Below are 24,038 nucleotides of genomic sequence, written 5' to 3'. Positions count from 1 at the left end.
TACAGTTGTGCAAAGTGAAATACAGCTATATTTGCCTCTCATTTTGTTTCTAAATTCATTGGCTGTGTTTTGACCGTATAATCAGAAAAGAGTGATTAAAGTCTCGTAGTTGAGATGTAAGAGTCAGGAAGTTACAGTCTCCTGAGCATTTGAAGGGATATTTCTTGAAAAATGAGAAGTTACGCATGTCCTTATGTCATTCCAAACATCGCACAAACAATTGGTGTTGGAACTAATTTGAAACTTTTTTCACTCATAAATTGCTCAAATATGTTTATAAATAATTACTAAGAAATGACAAGTAACACTGAATTAAAGATTACGTTTTGAAGTAGAAAGACTGAAATAGTGTTTTCTTGTAAAACGTATCCTGCAATAATCAAAATGTTGAGGTTCAGACAACATTGGACTCAACTGACCTCCAATACATGGAAGACAAATGTTATCAAAATATTCAATTTGTCCCTTAGAGGTCTGTTATTTATTTATTTATTTATTTTTGGATTACTTTAATAGAGCCGGTCTCTTAACAATGACCCATACACACACTGACCCAGGTCTCTGCTGTAAGTCTGCAGGGAACAACGTACTGTAATCGTGTGTGCATTTCTTGAAATGATAAATGGTGTCACTGCATTGGAGCCTGACTCTGTTTATTGTTCTCAGTTCTTCGATGCTGTTTAGGCGTGTGGCAGTGCTCTTGTGATCATTTTACACTTCATCTGGCGAGGTGTGCTTGTGACTTCAGGTCTGCTGTCCTGTTGGATTATATTTGATGAACGGTTTTAATATCCCTTCGCGTAGCCCATGTGGAAAAGCCACACCTTTCTGTCAGAATCTATTATTTTTGCAAGCTAAGAAGAAATGATGTAGGGGTGGATGTAGGGTGGAAGAGAGTTTACAAACCTTAAACCAAAAGTGAGCATCTAACCTAAAATAATCAATGGGTTATGTGATTAAGGGTCTGGGTTGACTTATTTGCATATGCTAGTAGCAGACACTTTCTACACTTTCTTGTCTTCCGTTCCTCTTTTAAAGATTTGTTTTTTTATTCAGTTCATTCAAAACTGTGTTCTTGCTGTGATTCACTTTTAGTGGAGGGACTGGAAAAAGCTTCTCTGGCCAACTGTGATGTGGTGGGAAGCTCGCAGTCTCCTCAGCTGAAAGGAAAGGGGAAGCTCTCTTCAATAGGCAAGATCTTTAAACCTTGGAAATGGAGAAAGAAGAGAACCAGTGATAAGTTCCAGGACCTCTCAAAAGGTATATCCCCATTTATTAAAATAATTTTGCTTGAAAGTTTATGATTGTAGCAACCCATCCAAATTCAGGATGTAGTTTTTCAGTGATTCCCTCTTGGCTTATCTTGATGCAACCTCACGATTTTATGAAAGTTACATCATCCAGTATGACATTCACTTGGTGATCATGTTGGATGGACCATAAAATTTACAACACGTATTACAGCTGGCAGCTTCCTGCACTTTCACTGAACTCCGTGAACCAAAGTGACCACACAGAGGCCTAAATATAAATGATATCTTGATATGGTCTGTCTCCTTCATCTTTATAGTTCTGGAGAGGAAAATATCCACCAGGCAAACTCGAGAAGAGCTCATAAAAAAAGGTGTCCTTATTCCAGACCAAGGTGAGATTTTAAGTAAATGAAGTGAATGTGATTCTGCAAATGTTTTCTGTAATATTAAAGGAATGGTCTACACTCAATAGAATTATTAGATTATTTATGCTTGGTTTATAGTACACTATAAGGACAGTTTCTGCGGCAACCTATGGTTCAAGTAGGTTGTTTGGAGGACTATTCTGGGTACTTCATGTATGAAGTGGTGCTCATAGGTCATCAGATGCCATCTTTAACTTTTAACCACGGTGGTGCCACCACCTACAGTAGAAGACAAATTCACAAGAGCTTTTTTCAGTGTCTGTAGCCACAGTTACCACTATGTGAACAACTGATATAGGGTGCTTTAGCAGCAAAGATCAATCATTAGTTCTACCACCGGGGAATGTTTTCCATTTTAATTGGCTTTCATCAAATTTATCCATATAATAAAAGCTAAACATTTCCTGAACTTACTGTTCACATTCAAAAATTTGAAGTTGACTTTAAAGTTGACATGACTGATTTGTGAGACAACAGATTCCCTTCCAATCTTCAGGCTCAGAGTAAAGAATTTCAGTATACTTTTAAGTAGTCTTATTTTGCCTTACATTGGGAAACCAAAGCACTTTTTATATGAAACTGCCTTGAATGACTTGAATATTAAGGCAAACAAAGTTGTGTTTTTCCTGAATACAACGCATGCTGTGTTGGTTCCATGATAACTGAGCCATGTTTGCCTATCTTTAGATGATCCTTTGAACACCGAGACGTTGAATGGTAATGCAGTGCCCAGTGGAGTTACTGAAAAGGTCAAAGTAGACATTGAAACACCAGAGCTGGTTCCAGAAGAAAAAGCAGACTTGGCAGCAGTGGCAGAGGACCCAGAAGGTATCAAGTTCTGTTTCTTTTAGCAAAAAGGGGAAAAAGAAAGATGCTGAATCTTCAACATGAGTTTTACAAACTAATCTATCTTTTGGTGTTTTAAAATTAAGCCAGTCATAAGTTCTATTTTTCAGTCTAACTGGTGAGTTCTTTCATTGGTTTTTCGGCATGGACCTTGTTTGCAGTGTAATTTCTGCACATCACACCATCCATATAATTTCATATCATTATGGCTGAACATTAGTAAAACATTTGTACTGCGAGAGCAAATGTATCAAAATGGACGAATAGACTGGAGGTAAAGAATATAATGCATGTTAAGAGGAAGCTTGAGAAGCTTTGGAGCAACAGTTTTATCTTGTTTCGTGAAATGTAATAAAGAAGTGGTCAAGTTTTTAATAAACTGTACAAATTGAGTTACAGTATTTGTAGAACAAAGACATTTCCTGAGAAGGTTATTTCCAGAGTGTGTTTGGTTGTATTATTTTCTCCATATATGTCTTTATTGAACCTCTCAGGAGGTGAGATGCCCCTCGAGTGTCTATTGTGCTGTATTAATTTGGTTGAAGTTATTTTAAAACCATTGTTAATAATAACATGAAGCGCTTTGTATTGAAACCATCCTTTTAGGTAATGGGTTTTATGCCATTTAGACTGACATCATTTTGGATTTTTTTTCATCAGAGCTGAAGTTGTGGCCACAGTCATAAGATGCACAAGGGGAATGGCAAAACTGTATTCTGTATTCTGTAAACCACATTTCTCCCACCAATTAATATATTTTATTCTTCATGGGGCAAGCATTAAACTGCTTGAGGCATTTCCGCCATGCCTAAAAACACCCCTTATAAACCCTTTTATAAAACAGCACCAGCAGCTTAAAACCAATGTTTAATAAATAGTAAACCAACTAAATTACTAATAATTATATATTCACATATTACCGTTCAAAAGTTTAAGGTTTTGATAGAGTTTTTGAAAGATTTCTCACCAAGAAATAATGTTTTTCCATTTTTTTATTATGTATATATTTATAATGGAATTTAATAGTATGAAATATAATTTAAACTACTATTTCCTATTTAACTATATTTCAAAATGTAATTTATTTATTTAACGGCCCAGTTGAATTTTAAGCAGCCATTACTCCAGTCTCCAGTGTCACATGATCATTATAATTTTCTAATTAGGTGCTCAGTAAAAAAAATTATTATTATCAGGGTTGAAAACAGCTGTGCTTCTTTATATTTATTTGGAGGAAACTATAACACCATTTTTCAGGATTCTTTGATTTAATAGAAAGTTTAAAATAGCACTTAATCAAAAAAAAATAAAAAAAATATTTGTATCATTATAAATGGTCTCTTTTGATCAATATAATGCATAATTGCTGAATAAAATTATTTACTGCGTTATGTAACGTGTGGTAATATTTGTGTTCAATGGCTTAGATTGTGGCTTATCCAGTCACAATTTAGAGCTAAATGCTGACATGATCAGAGATTCTTCTTAGTCAATAACAGTGTAGGGTGCTCTGCTCCTCTGTGCTCCTGTAGAGAGGAATGACAGCAAATGCAGCGTGCAGGCCAGTGAGTCAGCTGCTCCAAAAACCCCTACTAAAAAACATCAGGCCACAACCCAAAAACCCGGTGAGGCCACAAGTACAGGCATGAAGAAAGGGGGCCAAGCAGGAGGTAAAAAGATAATCAAGAGCACCAATAAGCAGGTCTCTGCTCCTCCACCCAAACAAACCGCCCGAACTGCCACTCGTGGCAATGGTAAGTACATGTGTCAGTGATGTGAATAGAGCATCGTGTTTGCATGTGTGGTGGACAAGCTCTGCATGGAGGGGTCCTGGTTGTGTCTCTTTCCCCCTGATCGGTCTCACTGGGAACCAACTTGATCTTTTGAGGAACATTTAGACAAAGTTTGTCAGAAATGTGAGCAGAATCTATCTGCATTTATATGAGGATGGGAAAATGCAAAGTTCGCTTGACAGAAATTTTTTTTGGTTGTTGTTTTTTTGTTATATGGTTTAACTAGCTTGGGATTGGTATCCAGTAGTGTGCAAAGTGACATCCTGACTCATTTGTGACCCAGTATGGCTTTCTTGTGTTTTTATTGTGCCTGCATTACATATCTACCGTCTCATTGGTTAAACACATTATAATATTTTATTGATGTTTGCCTTTGTCCGAATATAATGGTACAATAAATGTGTTGCATTTTGCATGTAACTGGGACTTTGTGCATGTAAGCCACACTCATGTAACTGTCTATAAACAGGGGCTTATTGTTTCACACTGTGCTATTCCTTTGTCCTTTTACCCGTCCATTGTGTGCCTTTGGTGCAGCTCATAATTGGTGGCTTGACAGTTTCCTCTCTTACCTAAAGCATTTATTTATTTAAATGAGCATTTTTTTATACACAAGGGAATTTGATATTATTATAAATGATCTTTGGACAGCAGGTGCCTTCACATAGTAATTTTAGTTTTTAGTGGGGAACCAGCATGTGAACATACACCGTATTATTTTATCTTTTAGTACTGAATTAGCAGTTCTTATTCTTAGAAAGCCCATTTAAAGTGCCACCATTGTTGTTGGTGTATCCATAAACGCATCGTTTCAAGATCCAAGTCTCTAATTTCCCTCAATTTCTTCACAGCTAAATCTTCGACCCCTAAGAAAACTGCCGGCACGTCCAAGAGTTCCTCGCAGGCCTCAGGACAATCTTCTTCATCGACCTGCTCCAAGGCTCCAAAGAACAGCAACTTAGAGCTAACAGCAGCGCAACCCAAGCCTGCCAAGAAAACCGAACCTTCCAGGTCACCAAGGCCCTCTTCCAAAACCTCGTCCGAAACTGTGGAAAGCTCCTCTAAAAAGGACCAAAAGAAAAAAGAAGTGACTTCCGGTGTTGAGAAGGCTGAGGAGACGTCTCCGAATGAGAAGAGTTCCAGTCATCTACTGGAGTCCTCTGCAGAGAAGGACAAAGGGCCATCCTATGTTAACCCAACCACAGAGGAAACATCCTGCACCGAATCTTCAAATGGACTTTCTTCAGACACTTTAGGCCAATCTGTGAGCACGGAGGGTGAAACCGAGAAAGAGAGGGCAGTGGCAGACCAGCCACAAAGGTCAGTTAACATGTTTAATATCACTTTGTAAATTCTAGATGTCCTTTAGTGGTGTACTGTTGATTTTGACTATATAACACATGCGTGTCAGTGTGCCATGTGCTCTGTGTATTTCCCCTGAAGGTACTGTAGTATGACTGTTGCAGTTTAGTCATGATATACGTCATCCTCCAGTCAGATGTTTAGTGAGATTGAGGTTAACAACAATGCGTAATACCGTTCAGAAGTAAGAGGTCAAGGCTATATTTTAATTGATCAAAAATACAGTAAAAGCAATTATATATTTTAAAATAATCATTTATTCATGTGTGATGGCAAAGCTTGATTTACAGCATTATTCCTCCAGTCTTCAGTGTCACATGATCCTTCAGAAATCATTCTAATATACTGATTTGCAAATTGCTGCTCAATAAAACTTTGTATTATTATTATTATTATTATTATTATTATTATTATTATTATTTCAAATTTGAGAGTTTGCTTTTTAATAATTTTTTAGGATACGTTTTTCAGGAATGGTTGGTAAATAGAAAGCATTTATTTAGAATACAAAGTTTTTATAAAAATGTGAAAGTATTTACTGTTGCTTTTGATCAATTGAATGTGCCACTGCTGATTAAAAGCATTTATTTCTTTTAGAGAAACAAATCCCTTCTGACCCTAAACGTTTGACCAGTAGTTTAGTTTATTCGGTGATCTAACTTCTTCAGGCTGAAAACTTGTTCTTTTTATTTTTAGTTGAGCTGTTTATTCATAGTTTGCCAAAATGGTTTTGTAATCAGTATTTCGTGAGACATCAAGTAGACCTTGATCTTGTAACTTATGTCACAGTAAATTTGGTAATATAAAGTTGTAGTAATATAGTGAGTTGTCTAGGACTTAATCATGTGTGTGGCGAGTGGGGCGGGGCCGAGAGGCGTGGGAACGAGGAGTGAGGCCAGGTGTAGTGATTGGAGATGAGCTACACCTGAGCCCCACCGCTAGTATCGAGTCCCACGTAGGAGATGGAAGGATATAAAACTGGAGTGACGACCGTGAAGGACGAGAGAGGACCAGGCCTGGGACATTACTTTATGTTTTGGTTTTTATTTATGCGCACCAGTCGTCCGTGAGGGGCTGGTGCGCCGTTTTGTATTTACTTTTGATTATTAAAATGAGTTTTTGATTGTGCGCCGGTTCCCGCCTCCTTCTTCCCGATGAATATGGAGATTTGTTTGTTACAGTGGTGCCGAAGCCCGGGAGAAGGAGGGACGCGCTGCTGAAGATCCCTCACCGCTGTGGTGAATCCGCGGTGCCCTCGAGCTGGCGAGGTATGTGCCGCCATGGACGCTCGAGGCGGTGGGCTGGAGCGAGTTGCCGGGGACGGGCGAGCTCGCTGCCGACCGCCCACGACAAGGAGGGGCGGCTGCCGTCCGTGAGGGAGCGGAGGAGTCGGCGCCGTTCGCCAGGGGGCCGGAGCCTGCCGCCTCCGTGACGGAATCCGGAGGGGCAGGGAACGGGGGACTCCTGCCGCTGCCCAAAATCGGAGGAGCCGTCGCCGTCCACCGGGCGGCGGAGGAGTGTCGTGCCGTCCGCCGAGGGCCGTCCAGTGCCACCGCCGGGCACCGCGGAGGAGATCACCCAGTCGGTGGAGGGCCGAGCAGCAGTGCGTCTGGGAACCGGATTTTTTTTTTTTTTTCCTCTCTCCCCTCTCTCGTCCCTGTCGCTCCTCCTTCCATCTCCTTTTCTCTCGCCTCGTCTGTCCTACCCCCAGGTTCCCGCAGGTCCCCGTGAGCGGTCTCCCCCGGAGGGAGGGGGGGGGGGAGTAGAGCGCAGTCTCGGGAGTACCCCCCGGCCTGCGAGGGGCGATGGGGGTATGTGGCGAGTGGGGCGGGGCCGAGAGGCGTGGGAACGAGGAGTGAGGCCAGGTGTAGTGATTGGAGATGAGCTACACCTGAGCCCCACCGCTAGTATCGAGTCCCACGTAGGAGATGGAAGGATATAAAACTGGAGTGACGACCGTGAAGGACGAGAGAGGACCAGGCCTGGGACATTACTTTATGTTTTGGTTTTTATTTATGCGCACCAGTCGTCCGTGAGGGGCTGGTGCGCCGTTTTGTATTTACTTTTGATTATTAAAATGAGTTTTTGATTGTGCGCCGGTTCCCGCCTCCTTCTTCCCGATGAATATGGAGATTTGTTTGTTACAATGTGATTTTTAATCAACTTTTTAGCTAGACCTACAGGATTACAGGAAAACAACTTCACTGAAGGGGTGATATGATGATGGATCAGCATGTATGTGGGACCGTTTTTATCCCACCCTCCTCATTTTATTTCAAAGAGTCAGTAAGAGAGGGTAGAGAATGGAAAACTAAACTATGACTCTTTTGAAACACAAACTAAAGTTCTAAATGGACTTCAGGGAAAGTACTAATTTTACAAATGACTGATGTATGATCCATTTAATGTCTTGAATATGTCAGCCTCTTTCCCTTATTCGATTGTTAACTGATTATGAATGTTTTATCAAGACTAAATTAGTGTGGGATTTTTTTTTTTGTAGGATTGTTGGGACTGAAGAGGGAGAGAGACGACAAAACGTCAATGTTGAAAGCCCACAGGTGTCCATCATTCCTGACTCCATTCAAGAAAACCAAGGCAACGACTCTGATTCAGATGGACCTATACTCTACAAGGATGATGAAGAGGAGGATGAGGATGATGAGTATACCTCTAGTAATTAATACAAATTAATATTTTGTAACTGAAAGGCCTTAAATATGCAGCTTTTCTGATTATGCATTTAGAGTATTCTAGCAAAGGCGTGTCTTCAGCCTTATGTCTATGAATAAACAACACAAAATATAGTTTAAGTACAGATGATACATTTCCAAGTGGTTTCATTCTTGGTATCTGCATTTCCGAAGTTCCTCTTGGATCAAAGCTTTGCCAAAATTCTCTGAAGAACAAGCCTTTAGTTTGTTAAACTGGAAAAACATGCTGTCTAGTCAGCGTTACTTTCTGGCATGCTGGTTACTACGCAGACTTTGTTGCCAGTGCACTATGCACAGCGCATTCCTAGATATTCTGACGCCTTTTTTCATTTTCTGTTCACTCCACACTGCAATCTGAAGATGCTTCACTGATGTCAGAATGCAAATACCTTATCATTAAGTTTAGTTTTTTCTTGAGTTGCACTGGTACTAAAGCACTGTTCAGCTCAGACAAACAAATAATGATTTTCATATCATGGCTGATAACTAATAAATGTCAGATATTTAAATAAATTACCATTTTGAATGAATACATTAAATAAATAAAACACACACACAAAATAATTCTGAATTAGGCATCACAACACTAATGTACAATATAAAAAAAAGTCTGATTTTAAGATTTGCAAAACATTTCATTTTTACTGTGTTGCATAATTTATTAAAATGAACTTTAAGTGAGCGTAAATTCATTTTAAAGTTTTCATCCATTTTACTTTTCATACAACAATCTAAATCCCAAATATCACAACATCAACCATTATATATATCTATCAACCTATAAATTAAATTGACATTACATTTATGCATTTAGCAGACACTTTTATCCAAAGCGACTTTCAGTTCATTTAGGCTACACATTATTTTACCAGTATGTGTGTTCCCTGGGAGTTAAACCCATGACCTTTTGCGCTGCTAACACAGTGCCCTACGACTGAGCCACAGAAAACATAAATGATGCATTATTGGCAGATAACCAATATAGGGTACCAATATATCACTCATAGTTTATTCTTAATTGTTCTGTTTATAGGCTCACTTGCCAGCAAAATTCGCCGCAAGGACACACTTGCCATCAAACTTGGTAACAGGCCCAGCAAGAAGGAACTAGAAGAGAAGAACATTCTCCCACGGACCTCAGAGACGGAGCGACAGGAACTACGACAGCAGATCGGCTCTAAACTAGTGAGGTACTATAAACCATGCTGTTCTCTACAAGGTAGTACGTTTTGGACACCTGCATTGTCAATCCATGATAATCAATATACTGTCGGTCAAAAGTTTGGATACACCTGACTGACTGAAGTTTGGTTTCTGATAATCTTAAAGTGTTTTGAGAAGTATGAATTGGGATTTTTTTTTTCACTTTACAAAAGATTTATGGATTATCTATGTGGTTTCTGCCTAACTGATTCTTGTTTTCGTCCTCCCATAGACGGCTGAGCCAAAGGCCCACCACAGAAGAGCTTGAACAGCGAAATATTCTAAAACGTAAGTCTCCTCTGTCCCAATCTCATTTACATAGTCTGTAGGCAGTTGCTTTGTTGGCGTCGCTGTTTATCTTGGTCCCTGTGTTGTTCTTATGTGATATAATTGATGAAGCTAGGGAGGTAATGAAGCTCTGCTGTAACAAGCTGTTAGCTCTATTCCATCAAACAAGGAGGTGTAAACACTTCATCAAAGAGTTGCTTAAAACTCACTACTTACTTGAAATATAATTGATCAGTAGCCCCTTAATGGGCTTGAAGGTCTCAAATCCAAAGTTATAATGTACAGTAAAAACAAGTTATTATCTTTTCCTGATGTAAAAGTGAAGTTTACAGTTAAACAAGACATTGATAATTGAAAATTAAGTTTTGAACTCATCACTGACCATGCTTTGATTCTAGACAGCGATTTAATGTTATGTTATGCTGGCTTTCACTGTACTCTGATCACTTACTAACAAAGACTAAAAACCAGCATTGACATTCACATATCAGTACCAAGTGACCATGGTTGTGGTTGTTTTATTCTCAGCTTTTTTTAATAATTATCAAATAATGAGTTTAAATTTCAGAGCAAATATCGAATAGGATAAAAACTGACAGAAGAGACTTTCTTGTTTCCCTGTAGAGAAAAATGAGGAAGAAGAACAAGAGGCCAAGCAGGAGATTAAAAGAAGACTATCCCGAAAGGTACAACCTTCTGCAGTCTGCCAGACTGTCATCATTTTTTAATCTATCTGAAATATTCATATTATTACAAAGGTACAATTATGACATAAATAAATTATGATAGTGGGGCATTGGGCCATCTGCTGGCCTTACAAGGAAGTAAAATAAAAATGTAAAATATGAGGACTAGTAGCTCAACACATCACTTTAACACAGACTAATTGAGATTGTGATGATGTAGTTGTACTTGTATTTATTATTCAATAATTAGAGATGTTCCTCTGCTATTCTGAAATTAGATTAAAGAGTTAATTTGGTTGTGTCTGCAACCCTCTCGCTTACTCCAGATTACAATGTGTGAGGTGTTGTGGGGAGTATAAAAGAGTTTTCTATTCCTGACGTGTTGTAAGAGTTGTGGCTGCTAATGCCCTATATTTTGAAGAGAATTAGGACAGAGGATGTAATCGGTCAGATAGACCAGAGCTATAAAATAGTTCAAGAGTCAGTCACAGAGATTTCCTCAAAATTGAGATGATCTTGCTAAAAGTGCAATAATTGACAATGCTTTTCAGACAAATGACTGCAGGTATAGAAACCAGCTCTAAGTATGTTGTTTACTTGTAAAGTTAGTCACATCCAACCTGCTTCATTCTCAAAGAAGAAATTTAGTTTGACATATTCATTGTTTCACTCACATAAGGTATTACTTGGGTTAGAAGAAACATGCTTAACTTCTATTAAAGGTGACTGCACACGCATTAAAAGGTGACTCGAGGTACTGCTTTGTGTCTGTAGCTCAGTGTCCGGCCCACAGTTGCAGAGCTGGTGGCACGTCGAATTTTGCGGTTCAATGAATACGTGGAGGTCACAGACGCAAAAGACTACGATCGCCGTGGTGACAAGCCCTGGACCAGGTTAACTCCTGCAGACAAAGTAAGGCACTCTTCTCTTACTGTTACTTTACATTGTGTGTGCTGTGCTATATAGAGTTCTGAACACACACCTCGCAGATGCCACTGGTGCACACAAACCATACAAATTTTGTTTAATTTTTTATTTTAATTTTTTATTTATTTAAATAATGGTTCAGAGGATTAAAATATATGTAGATACTATCTTTACAATATAAAAAGGTTAAACTGCTCTAAAACAGAGCTAAATTAATACTTTTCAACTAATAACTCACTTTGTGAATAATGACACTTTCATTCTATCCAACCATTCTTTTACGATTTTTAATGAAAAGAACAGGATAAACACATTCGTTGTCTATCTGTAATGTTATGTACTCTTGGGGCCATCAGCTGCATATATATCAACTATGCTTATAATTAAGTTCCTGTCTTGTATAATTTGGAGAACAGTTCTGGATAGTGGGATCAACAATGGAAGAGTTGCCTTTTGTATGGTCACAGATGCCACCTACTGGGCATGTGACTTGTGCATTTAAAATATGGTAATTAACAAAAATGCAAATACTTTTGTTGTCAGTAGTTCATTGTTTTTTATTAAATTGTAATCACATTAAAAGTCCCATTAAATATATTTATAGCCTACATGACACACGTGTCTGGTTCTTGCCTAAAAAGACAGGTTTGTGATGTTTGTAGTTTAGAGATTTGGCTGCTTTTAGCCTTACCCTGGAGTTGGTCCACCCTCTGCCTATAAAGTATTTAATTTTACAAACTTGAAGTCACCATTGTTACTTATGGCCTTTCTTTTTTCTTGTCACAGGCTGCTATACGTAAAGAACTTAATGAATTTAAAAGCAAAGAAATGGAAGTCCATGAAGAAAGCAAAAGGTTTACCAGGTATGTTTGTGTACTAGCAGCTTGATCAAAGCAAGATGAACTGAAAACATTGTGAGAGAAGGGCAAAGCATTGAATAGACATGTCTTGGCAAGGCAGTACGGCCAAAAAAATTATCACAATAAAATGTTTCAGTCAGTATTGATAATCATCACAACAAATATCAAATCAGAAAGTTTATAAACAGATTTTTTGTTTTTACAAACCAGGCCATTAACTGTGGTTTTAAACTAGTCTTTATTCTCAAATGCCCTTTGTAAAATATTGAAAAAATTCACACAAAAAGAGGTGGTGCCTCCACAGCACTATGATTGGTTGACTATCTGTTTCACCCTCAATGGGGCGAACTGCTGGAAATGGATAGTATTATTATTATTATTATTATTATTAAGTTTTATTTATATAGCGCCTTTCTAGAGCTCAAGGACACTTTACAATAAACAAACAACAATAAAGGCAATTGACAAAAAGAGCAGACAGAACAACAGTAGGCAATTGAGAGTGCAAGTACAGTAAGTGAGAAATTGGGTAGATGGGGCAGCAACCAGCAGAGAAAAAAAAGAAAAAAAACTAAGACCTATAACATTCAGAAAATGACTTTGCATCTGTTATCTGTCAGTATGTATCTGGCAGGGCTCTTTATTCATCAAGTGCCATGTTAAAAAGACTAGCTGGTGATACGAAAGATCCCATCAGCTGCTATTTCCACTGCCTCGTTTACTCTCAGATCTGTTCTGCGTCCCGTCTGCTGGCATCACTGCTAAACTAGCGTCTGCTCTCTCCATTTTGTGGCAGATTTCATCGGCCCTAAGGCGGTGCCTGGTGGTGGGGGTGCTGGACGGCCGCTAACTCGAGGCTCTCTCTTCCTGTCTCCTCGCCATGCTTCCTGCTGGGAGGCTAACAGACTGGCTCCCTGTAGCAGCCGCTCTTCTTTGGAATCGGCTGCACTTTGGTTCTTTCTTTTAGCCACTAGAGGGCTACAGCACGGCTAAAGATAGGCCTGGGATGCCACAGCAGGGAGAGAGGGACCTTCAAACAAGATAAAGCAATGCAATGGTTCTGACACGTTTTCTTCATATCTGTAATGTTTTTGCACACACTAAGGACAAGACTTGCACTCTTTTAATTTAAAGTGTCCCTGATACTCTCTCAAGGTTGAGCACAGCAGAGTAAAATATTTGAAGCGCGTGCAGTGACTCGTCAGTAGCACACGTTGTTGCGTGCAGCTCTGAACATTTTTTTTTGTTTTGTTTTGTATACATTACATATTTCTTGCAGTATTCGTGTAGAGTCCAGTAATACCAATGAATATCCATGCATGTGAAAAATAATTTTATATGACTAATGTATCTGGTTCAAAGTATATATTACATGGATATTGAAGTCCATTTGGGCATCATAATGTCCAGGATAATTACTGCCATTATTCTCTGTATCCAGATTAATACGACCTCAATATCATAGTATGTAATCAGATTTGTGTTGTGCCTTGACAGTGTTGTTTTGTTTTCTTCAAAATTGTCTGATTACTTGATATAAGTGATCATGTTGTAACATATCTATCTGGTCAGGAAGAGACTACCATCATATGTTTGTGACCTAATTCATGTTTATTTAGCTTGTATTTTAGTTCCTCCCCCTAACATTATCACGGGTTTCCAAAGTTGCAGCTTGCATCTTGTTGATTTGGCTTTTATGTTGTACATAAATTTGGTTGTGTCGACCATATACAAGATGTGGCAAGCAATATAATGTAGTGAAACCGTAGTTTTAACTCAAATTGGAAAGGGCTTATAGTCCATTATTTTAGTCCATTCTATATGTGTCTGTATTGCATTATTGCATATTTTGGTGCTCTATATAATATATGATTGAGCACGGGCAGAATTTGCTGGACACTTAAGTTTTTTTTTTTCATGTTGTCAGAAATTGGGGAAACTTAAATTATTTTAAATCAGTTGTACAGTCTGTGTATGATATATGTGAATACATCCAGTACATATTGCAGTATATTGGCTTGATTTCTTTCTCAGAGAAACCCATTTAAAGAGGGGTGAAAACATTAACTTGTATTCATCATTCTGTATATTTTATTTAGTTATTTAGTTTATCAAGCTCTCAAGTTTAACATGAGAAATCACCTGAATCACCACTGGACAATTTTAATCACATTTATACAGGTTTCGTCACTATCTAATCAAAGAAAACCATTAAGATGTTTATTAAATAGATAAGTATATACAGGTGCATCTCAATAAATTAGAACGTCTTGGAAAAGTTCATTTATTTCAGTAATTCAACTCAAATTGTGAAACTCGTCTATCAAATAAATTCAGTGCACTCAGACTGGAGTAATTTAAGTCTTTGTTTTTTTTTAATTGTGATGATTTTGGCTGACATTTAACAAAAATCCACCAATTCACTATCTCAACAAATTAAAATATGGTGACATGACAATCAGTTAATCAACTTAAAACACCTGCAAAGGTTTCCTGAGCCTTCAAAATGGTCTCTCAGTTTGGTTCACTAGGCTACACAATCATGGGGAAGGCTGCTGATCTGACAGTTGTTCAGAAGACAATCATTGACTGCCTTCACAAGGAGGGGAAGCCACAAACATGAATTGCCAAAGAAGCTGTCTGTTCACAGAGTGCTGTATCCAAGGATGTTAACAGAAAGTTGAGTGAAAAGGAAAAAGTGTGGAAGAAAAAGATGCACAACCAATCGAGAGAACCAAAGCATTGTGAGGATGGTCAAGTGAAATCGAATCAAGAATTTGAGTGAACTTCACAAGGAATGGGCTGAGGCTGGGGTCAAGGCATACAGGTGTTTCAAGGAATTTGGCTACAGTTATCCTATTCCTCTAGTTAAGCCACTCCTGAGGCGTCTTACCTGGGCGGAGGAGATGAAAAACTGGACTGTTGCCCAGTGGTCCACTGGAGCACTTCATGGTTCCTTCTGCTGACCAGTTTTTTGAAGATGCTGATTTTATTTTCCTGCAGGATTTGGCACCTGCCCACACTGCCAAAAGCACCAAAAGTTGGTTAAATGACCATGGTGTTGGTGTGCTTGACTGGCCTGCAAACTTACCAGATCTGAACCCCATGGAGAATCTATGGGCTATTGTCAAGAGTAAAATGAGAAAGAAGAGAACTCATCTGCAACTCAAACAATGCAGATGAGTTGAAGGCCACTGTCAAAGAAACCTGGGCTTCCAGACCACCTCAGCAGTGCCACAAACTGATCACCTCCATGCAACGCCGAATTGAGGCAGTAATTACAGCAATGGAGGCCCTACCAAGTATTGAGTACATGTACAGTAAATTAACATACTTTCCAGAAGGCCAACAATTCACTTAAAATTTTTTCTTTATTTCTTTATTTTTTATTGATCTTATGAAGTATTTTCATTTTGAGATAGTGAATTGGTGTATTTTTGTTAAATGTGAGCCAAAATCATCACAATTAAAAGAACCAAAGACTTAAAAATGTAATTTAATACACAATTTTCACAATTTGAGTCGAATTACTGAAATAAATGAACTTTTCCACGACGTTCCAATTTGAGAAGAACCTGTATATTTCACTTCCACAGTGTATGCTGAGAGATCTGTTCCTATTTAAACTTTGTCTAGAAGCAATTACTAGACATTTTATGCTGTAGATACTGAATAATTATGACCATACAATTTATTCTATATACCTCTACAAGCTAAAAGGCAAACTAGACATTTTTTGATGTGAAGATCAATTGTACGCTACTTTTATTGTAGGTGTACTGGGATACAAATAAAGCCATTTTGATGCATCTATAAAGTAAATTCCTACAGTAGGTTGACATTATCCTGCAGTGGCCAGATTATTGTTTAAGACATTGATATTAAGTCAAGATGGTTGTATTAACATGTCATTATTGTAAATGATCAATCAAGTGTTTGCTATAGTTGTAAATACTGGATGCCGTCCAGGAAATCTTTGTGCGTACGAAAACTGAATGTATCAACTGTGCTCTTGAACTGTTTTCCCAGTGACGCACAGTCATGTATTGTGTATCATTCTGGCATCGTCTTAATATTGACATTTGTATTTCTATCTGTGGATATGTAATGATCAATCTACAATTCATCCAGAAGCCTTCTTTGATTCTGTGGCACATATTAGATGTACAGTAAATGACATGCACATGCAGAGCAAATAATGTTGGCAAGTCACACCTTTCATATCAATGCCTTTTAGACATGGCCACTGCTGTCGTCACAGGTGCCAAGTGCACTCCATTTGATTTCGTGCTTGCTTTAACTCGTTTTTCTTCTCCAGTTGTTCTCCTTGTGCTTCAAATCAATTGGTACTGGCATCTGTTCTCGCATATTTAATCATAGATTTGTATGTACTCGTACAGAATTACATTTAAACCTTTATGATCTTATAATGAATTACAGCATGAGAGATATACTTTCAAAGTTAACTGTCCATAAATGTCTCTATGGAACAAAATTACCTTTATTCTACAAGAACATTTAGGCACTAGCACACATAACAAGCTGACTTAAGACTTAGCAAGAATTTGACAACTCTTTCTTTGCTCAAATGAATAGTTTTTCAATGGAAATTATGATTTAAAATTTTACTAATGGAGATGTTGGTAATGGCTTTATGGTTGACTGAATGAAGCAATAGCCACATCCATAGAAGCATGCTGTCAAGGTTAGTGCCAGCCGCTTAAAAACACAAAATGTTTACTCTGTGACATTTTTGAGTGGCCAGTTCAGGTGTTATTTTCTCAGAGCGATGATATGTTTGAAAGGAGCTCATGCTGGTTGTAGGAGGGTAATGAGTGACTGAAAGGGTTGTTTGTTACTGCTTCAACTCAACTAACCATCTGCGCAACTGCAGCATTTTTATACATAATTCCTTCAGTAGCATCTTTCTAGACCTTCTGGACTATTCAGTAGTTTAATTCAGCATTATCCTTAAGTTTAAAATAAAAATTGCTGATGAGCTTCAGCATGAGCACAGCCGGTTATCTGCTGTGCCAGTATGTTATTCCTGATCCTGATCCTGACACTGCAGAAATGACTCCGTTGTAAGAATAACTCAAACTGTGTGGCCAACTGGTGAGGATTTGCCCTGCTATGCTAGTGGTAACCACTGACTGCCATGCTCAAACACTGCAAATCTCTTATCGGTTGAGCCATGGTGATGTGTATGGAAGCATATGGGTAGAAATATTCAATTTGGGATGTAATATGCAAAATGACAATGCAATATGTAAAATGACAATGCATTTATTTATTTACATTTTCCAATACATTTGCGCAACGTTTGGTGCAAAATGAAAATGAAAATTTAATTACATAATTTTCATTTGCCATTTCATACACCAGTTTTAATATGTAAAATGAACACTAATTTGAACGCTTTATAAGTTGCAAAATTAAAATGAAAATGTATTACATAAATGATTAGATATGTATAACATGTTCAAGCAAAAACTGTGGCAAAATTATCATTTAAATGCTATTTTTCTTAAATGCATTAACAATCCCAGTCAAGACACTTACGATTGCATTTTCATTCAATGTCCTGCAATGAATGTAGCAAAATTCAATGTCCACATTGAAAATGCATTCCGAGCATAGACAGTAAAAGAAATGGACACAGCGACCCCATTGGAACTCAATTGAGACAATTGAAGCCCATTTGTAGCTATTTTTAGCACTTCCGTTTCTGACGCGCAGACTCAAACTAAGCTTGATGACATCAGCACCTGTCTGACGTAAATCTTCTAGTAGCTGTGCGTGCAAACTGCCATCGTTAATCTTGCAGAGATGGCGAGCTTGAGCGAGGAGTTCTTTGGCGTGAGTGAGCAGGAGTAAGTATTCTGATTAATTATTTTGTATAGTATTTTAAAATGTAACGTCAGTATTAAGTTAATTGCCTGCGAGCTGTATGGTAATTTCTCTGCTGTGCGACAAAAGTCGAGTGGTTATGACGCAATCGTTAGCCTTATTTTTTACAAAAACTGTTTCTACGGGGCCATAATGTAACATAGAAGGTAATGGAGCCCTTTATACATTGTCGTGTATCTTTAGAAATAAATAATGGACAAATGGAGTCTTTAAACACCTCAGATGTAAAGTTATTCGCTGTCAAAGTGACACCAAAATGAAAGGGAGTCAATGGGAATGCTAACACAAGTGAAATTCTGCTACAAGATGGCGGCACGTGGCCGACTTCAACTTCCCGTCGACTTCCTTCCCGTCTGACAGTGCTTCACTCACACTGACTCTTATTCTGCCTGAAAGAATGAAAAGACCGAGCTGAAGGTGGAGCGATTTGATCAATCAGATGAAAGCAGTGTTTCAACTCCGCCCACAAGTGTGAATGAAACATTGAAGCCATAAACTGAAATGATCAAAACGTACACGGGCCACTGTCTTGTCCATGTTCTCTCACTTGAATCCTCTTCTTGAGATTTGAGTCTCTGACCTTCTGCAAGCTCCGCCTTGTTCTCGCAGTAATCGGCTCGGAATGCATTTTCAATTGTGGACATTGAATTGTTGCTACAATTTAATTGAGGGACATTAAATGAAAATGCAATCGTAAAGTGTCCTGACTGTGATGTAGTGTTAAGTAATGCATTAAATGATAATTTGTCACAGTTTGCAAAAGTAAATCATTTCGTAATTCATTTTCTTTTAATTTTGCAATGTAAAAGCACCAAATGTATCATTTCAATAAACTGGTGTATTGAGAGATTGTGAATTTAATTTTAATTTTATTTGCACAACGTTCACAATGTTGGTAAATGTATTAATACAGAAATGATTGTCATTTATACTGATTGTCAGTTTGCATATTACATCCCAAATTGAATATTGCTACCCATATGCTTCCATAGATGTTAAGTTTCCTCTGCAGTGATTCTATTGACAAACTATGAAAAATCCACACCTTTTATGCCATTCATTTGATTTGTCCTTTGAAGGGGTCATATGATGCTTTTTTTTAAGATTAATATTTTGTCTTTTTGGTGTAACAGAATATGTTGACATGCTTCAATGTTCAAAAAACACATATTTTTCAAATACTGTACATTATTGAAGGTCCTCTTTGCCCCTCCTCTCTCAAACATGTTGTTTTCTACAAAATCCCTCTTTCCAAACAAGTGCAATCTGATCTGATTGGCCAAATGACCCAAGTGCATTGTGATTGGGTGAACACCACAAGCACTTGTCGGAAATGTAACATCCCTTTCCATAATCGTGAGCTTCATCTTTCAAAATGAATGTAAAGACAGTTAATAATGTCCTTAGTTTTGACGGACACAGTGATGAAACTTGTATGTGTTTGCAGTACACAAGCCACAGATGGTTAAGATAACTGATTTTAATAGTAACTTCCATTATATAACACAGGTTGTTAACAAGGTTTTTTTTTTTTTTTAGAAAAAATATCATGCTCACTTTGGCTGCATTTATAATGTGTGTATATAAACTCACCTAAAGGTTTATTAGGAACACCATACTAATACTGTGTTTGACCCCCTTTCGCTTTTCAGAACTGCTTTAATTATACGTGGCATTGATTCAACAAGGTGCTGACAGCATTCTTTAGAAATGTTGGCCCCATATCGATAGGATCGCATCTTGCAGTTGATGGAGATTTGTGGGATGCACATCCAGGGCACGAAGCTCCCATTCTACCACATCCCAAAGATGCTCTATTGGGTTGAGATCTGGTGACTGTGGGGCCATTTTAGTACAGTGAACTCATTGTCATGTTCAAGAAACCAATTTGAAATGATTCAAGCTTTGTGACATGGTGCATTATCCTGCTGGAAGTAGCCATCAGAGGATGGGTACATGGTGATCATAAAGGGATGGACGTGGTCAGAAACAATGCTCAGGTAGGCCGTGGCATTTAAACGATGCCCAATTGGCACTAAGGGGCCTAAAGTGTGCAAAGAAAACATCCCCGACACCATTACACCACCACCACCAGCCTGCACAGTGGTAACAAGGCATGATGGATCCATGTTCTCATTCTGTTTACACCAAATTCTGACTCTACCATCTGAATGTCTCAACAGAAATCGAGACTCATCAGACCAGGCAACATTTTTCCAGTCTTCAACGTTCCAATTTTGGTGAGCTCGTGCAAATTGTAGCCTCTTTTTCCTATTTGGGGTGTGCGTATTGTGGCTTCACAAATGCTTTGCTGCATACCTCGGTTGTAACGAGTGGTTATTTCAGTCAAAGTTACTCTTCTATCAGCTTGAATCAGTCGGCCCATTCTCCTCTAACCTTTAGCATCACCAAGGCATTTTCGCCCACAGGACTGCCACATACTTTTCCCTTTTCACACCATTCTTTGTAAACCCTAGAAATGGTTGTGCATGAAAATCGCAGTAACTGAGCAGATTGTGAAATACTCAGACCAGCCCGTCTGACACCAGCGACCATGCCACACTCAAATTGTTTAAATCACCTTTCTTTCCCATTCTGAAATTCAGTTTGGAGTTCAGGAGATTGTCTTGACCAGGAACAACACCCCTAAATGCGTTGAAGCAACTGTCATGTGATTGGTTGATTAGATAATTGCATTAATGAGAAATTGAACAGGTGTTCCTAATAATCCTTTAGAGGTGAGTGTATATACAGGTGCTGGTCATATAATTAGAATTTCATCAAAAAGTTAATTTCACTAATTCCATTAAAAAAGTGAAACGTGTATATTATATTCATTCATTACAAACAGACTGATATATTTCAAATGTTTATTTATTTTAATTTTGATGATTATAACTGACAAATAAGGAAAATCCCAAATTAAGTATCTCAGAAAATTAGAATATTACTTAAGACCAATACAAAGAAAGTACTGAAAAGTATGAACATGAAAAGTATGAGCATGTACAGCACTGAATACTATGCCTGAATTACTGCAGCAATGCGGCATGGCATGGAGTCAATCAGTCTGTGGCACTGCTCAGGTGTTATGAGAGCCCAGGTTGCTCTGATAGTGGTCTTCAGCTCTTCTGCATTGTCGGGTCTGGCATATCGCATCTTCCTCTTTACAATACCCCATAGATTTGCCAGATTTGTCAGGCGAGTTTGCTGGCCAATTAAGAACCGGGATACCATGGTCCTTGAACCAGGTACTGGCAACTTTGGCACTGTGTGCAGATGCCAAGTCCTGTTGGAAAATGAAATCTGCACCTCCATAAAGTTGGTCAGTAGCAGGAAGCATGAAGTGCTCTAAAACTGCCTGGTATATGGATGTATTGACCTTCGACCTCAGAAAACACAGTGGACCAACACCAGCAGATGACATGGCACCGTAAACCATCACTGACTGTGGAAACTTTACATTGGACCTCAAGCAATGTGGATTGTGTGCCTCTCCTCTCCAACCATAATATGGTTAGTTACTATTAATATTGAAGACTATATGCTTAATATGTAACTCTGCTTAACACATTTTGTATTGGGGGTCCCTGCTCCATGTTTCTATTGCATAAGGGGTCCTTTCCCTGAAAAATGCTGAACATATGTTCTTTTTTTTCTTATATTTTTAAATGATAGCAAAAGTGTTACTCCAGTCTTCAGTGTCACATGATCCTTCAGAAATCATTCTTATATGTTTTTTTTTTGCTCAATAATTTTTTTTTTTATTATCAATGCTGCTTATTTATTTTTTTGTGGAAGGCTATGGTACATCTTGTAACATTATGAAAGACTTGTATGTCACCTTTAATCAACTGAATGAGTCCTCGCTGAATACAAGTATTACTTTATTTAAAAAGTATGTAATTATTAAAATAATTAACAATAATACAATCAGTGCATTTGTGAAAGGATATCAACTTTATTATCTTCAAAGACGCTTGTGGTTCAAAAATCTATACAAAATACCACAAAAAAGAAGCATAAAAAAAAGAGAAAACATTGATTCACAAACAAGAGGATTCAAAGATCACCTACAACCCCCAAGTGTCTATGGTCTCTATATTTGATCTCCCTTCACTGAATGAACAAAAAACATCCTGCTTTAAGGACGGAGTCAGAACAGCCCTAAGCATCCTCAGGTTTGTCAGTAGGTGGACCACACGGCTGCAGCATCTTCTCCATCAGGTTAAAGCGAACCCGAGCCTTGCTCTCGTTCTCAGCGACAGCAAAGTAATTGAGAAGGTCGAAGTGGCCCATGTAGGAGCAGTAGGAGTCTCTGTGCTGGTTAACCAGCCATTCCCACTTGCTGGTGTCTGCGTGTCCTGTGCCGATGTACTTCGACTGCAGATGCTCCAGCTGACTGTGGATGTTGTAACGGTCTGTCATCTTCAAATAACTGTGTGTCTGACAAAAAGAAAGAAAAACACTAAAGGATGTATTTGATGCACGTGTTAAATATTAAATGTGTGCGTGTATGTTAAAGTGTGGCTTTGAATAATGACACTAGACTCTTTTTAAGGAGGATAAATATTTGAAGTACAGTGAGTTACTCAGAAAATCGAAAAGCAAAACAGTTCATTCGTCTTGATATGAAGAAAAACAATAAAATAAATGCAAACCATCAGCTTGTACAACGTTGTGGACATTGAGTGTATTTACTATTACCAGTTAAGCTAATTCGGCTGAACGGGTAACATTTTCAAAACAAGTATCTCTTCAAACGACGATACTGTAAGTTAATTTATTAGTGTTTAAATTTTATTAGTGTACTTACCCAAAGTAAAATGTGAGGAAAGTAAACGATTGATCGATCCCTTCAACAGTTCTCAGTGTTGTTCTCTTACTGGCTGTGCTGCGCGCGTAAAAACAGGATGTAAACGGAGCGGAAGGAGTTACTCAGAAATCTGTCGGTGTGGAAAACATTATCGCAGATAAGAGTTCCGCTCGAAAGAACCTCAGGCGACCTGAAAGGTGTTAGATTTGTGCTATCGACTGGTTGATTATTCAACTTTTTCTATCATAAAGACTTACAACTGGTAGTTGTACTTGACCATTTTAGTCAAAATAGCCAATGAGCTACTATAATTGACCTCTATATGAAAATAAATTACTTCAGAGTAATACAAGAAACATGAAAGTAACACAGGATGTTGCAATGATCAACAGCAAAATATCCAGTTTATTGCCTCAGTTGAGTATTTTCCCCATAGGGATTTAAAAAAATAAAAAAAAATCATAAAAGAGCTATAAGGCATTAACCAAAGCAAGCAGCTACATGGTGAATGTAAACATTACAAACTTTGATTTCAAGCAAAAATATCTTTGAAGATTGGACAAGAAGACAAAGTGATAATGCTTGATTACATAATTTTAAGTGCTTTTATGGAAGTAGACAGGCAGTACAGCATGCTTGATATCATTTTTTCCTACTATCAAATCCAGTGTGGACTAGCACGAAACAAACAATATGTCTTCGAAAGCAGATCATGGAGACATTTTTTATCATACAAAAATAATCATATCGCATACCCCTATTTCCGGAACATAAAAAATGGTTATGATTCAAGGACATATGATGATTTTATTTATATAATAAAAAGTTTAACTGACATTGATCACACACACACACACACACACACACACACACACACACACACACACACACACAAAAGGGCTTTAGCTTACTTCCAGTTACATTCATTGAGATTATGTTGGTCACATCAAACAGA

General features: G+C 38.1%; 2 protein-coding genes across 7 annotated transcripts in view; one reads left to right on the top strand and one right to left on the bottom strand.

Annotated features, from left to right (window-relative positions):
* The window catches only part of LOC113112681 (phosphatase and actin regulator 2-like), a 30,452-nt gene extending 16,082 nt beyond the window's left edge, over positions 1 to 14,370 (top strand). For 4 of the 6 annotated variants that reach the window (XM_026278450.1, XM_026278449.1, XM_026278452.1 and 1 more), the window contains 12 exons: positions 1,096 to 1,260; positions 1,571 to 1,645; positions 2,366 to 2,506; positions 4,057 to 4,278; positions 5,169 to 5,637; positions 8,183 to 8,355; positions 9,427 to 9,583; positions 9,829 to 9,884; positions 10,509 to 10,570; positions 11,345 to 11,482; positions 12,284 to 12,360; positions 13,154 to 14,370. In XM_026278450.1, coding sequence (XP_026134235.1) covers positions 1,096 to 1,260; positions 1,571 to 1,645; positions 2,366 to 2,506; positions 4,057 to 4,278; positions 5,169 to 5,637; positions 8,183 to 8,355; positions 9,427 to 9,583; positions 9,829 to 9,884; positions 10,509 to 10,570; positions 11,345 to 11,482; positions 12,284 to 12,360; positions 13,154 to 13,169 — 1,751 coding nt within the window. In that variant the 3' untranslated portion in view covers positions 13,170 to 14,370. The remainder of the gene's footprint in view (positions 1 to 1,095; positions 1,261 to 1,570; positions 1,646 to 2,365; positions 2,507 to 4,056; positions 4,279 to 5,168; positions 5,638 to 8,182; positions 8,356 to 9,426; positions 9,584 to 9,828; positions 9,885 to 10,508; positions 10,571 to 11,344; positions 11,483 to 12,283; positions 12,361 to 13,153) is intronic. The other 2 variants (XM_026278453.1, XM_026278454.1) reach the window with 1 other exon arrangement.
* A 7,834-nt stretch (positions 14,371 to 22,204) lies between these two features.
* LOC113112679 (splicing factor 3B subunit 5-like) lies at positions 22,205 to 22,711 on the bottom strand. The gene has a single exon (XM_026278444.1). The coding sequence runs from the start codon at positions 22,693 to 22,695 to the stop codon at positions 22,435 to 22,437; it is 261 nt and encodes an 86-aa protein (XP_026134229.1). The 5' UTR covers positions 22,696 to 22,711; the 3' UTR covers positions 22,205 to 22,434.
* Positions 22,712 to 24,038: the final 1,327 nt, after the last annotated feature.

This window comes from Carassius auratus, chromosome 13 (genome assembly GCF_003368295.1).
Source record: "Carassius auratus strain Wakin chromosome 13, ASM336829v1, whole genome shotgun sequence".
Taxonomy (NCBI): domain Eukaryota; kingdom Metazoa; phylum Chordata; class Actinopteri; order Cypriniformes; family Cyprinidae; genus Carassius; species Carassius auratus.
This window is presented reverse-complemented; position numbering and strand designations above follow the sequence as displayed.

What these genes read in the sequence shown, in the direction of transcription:
- LOC113112679 (XM_026278444.1), bottom strand. Translation starts at nt 22,695, where the DNA reads ATGACAGACCGTTACAACATCCACAGTCAGCTGGAGCATCTGCAGTCG.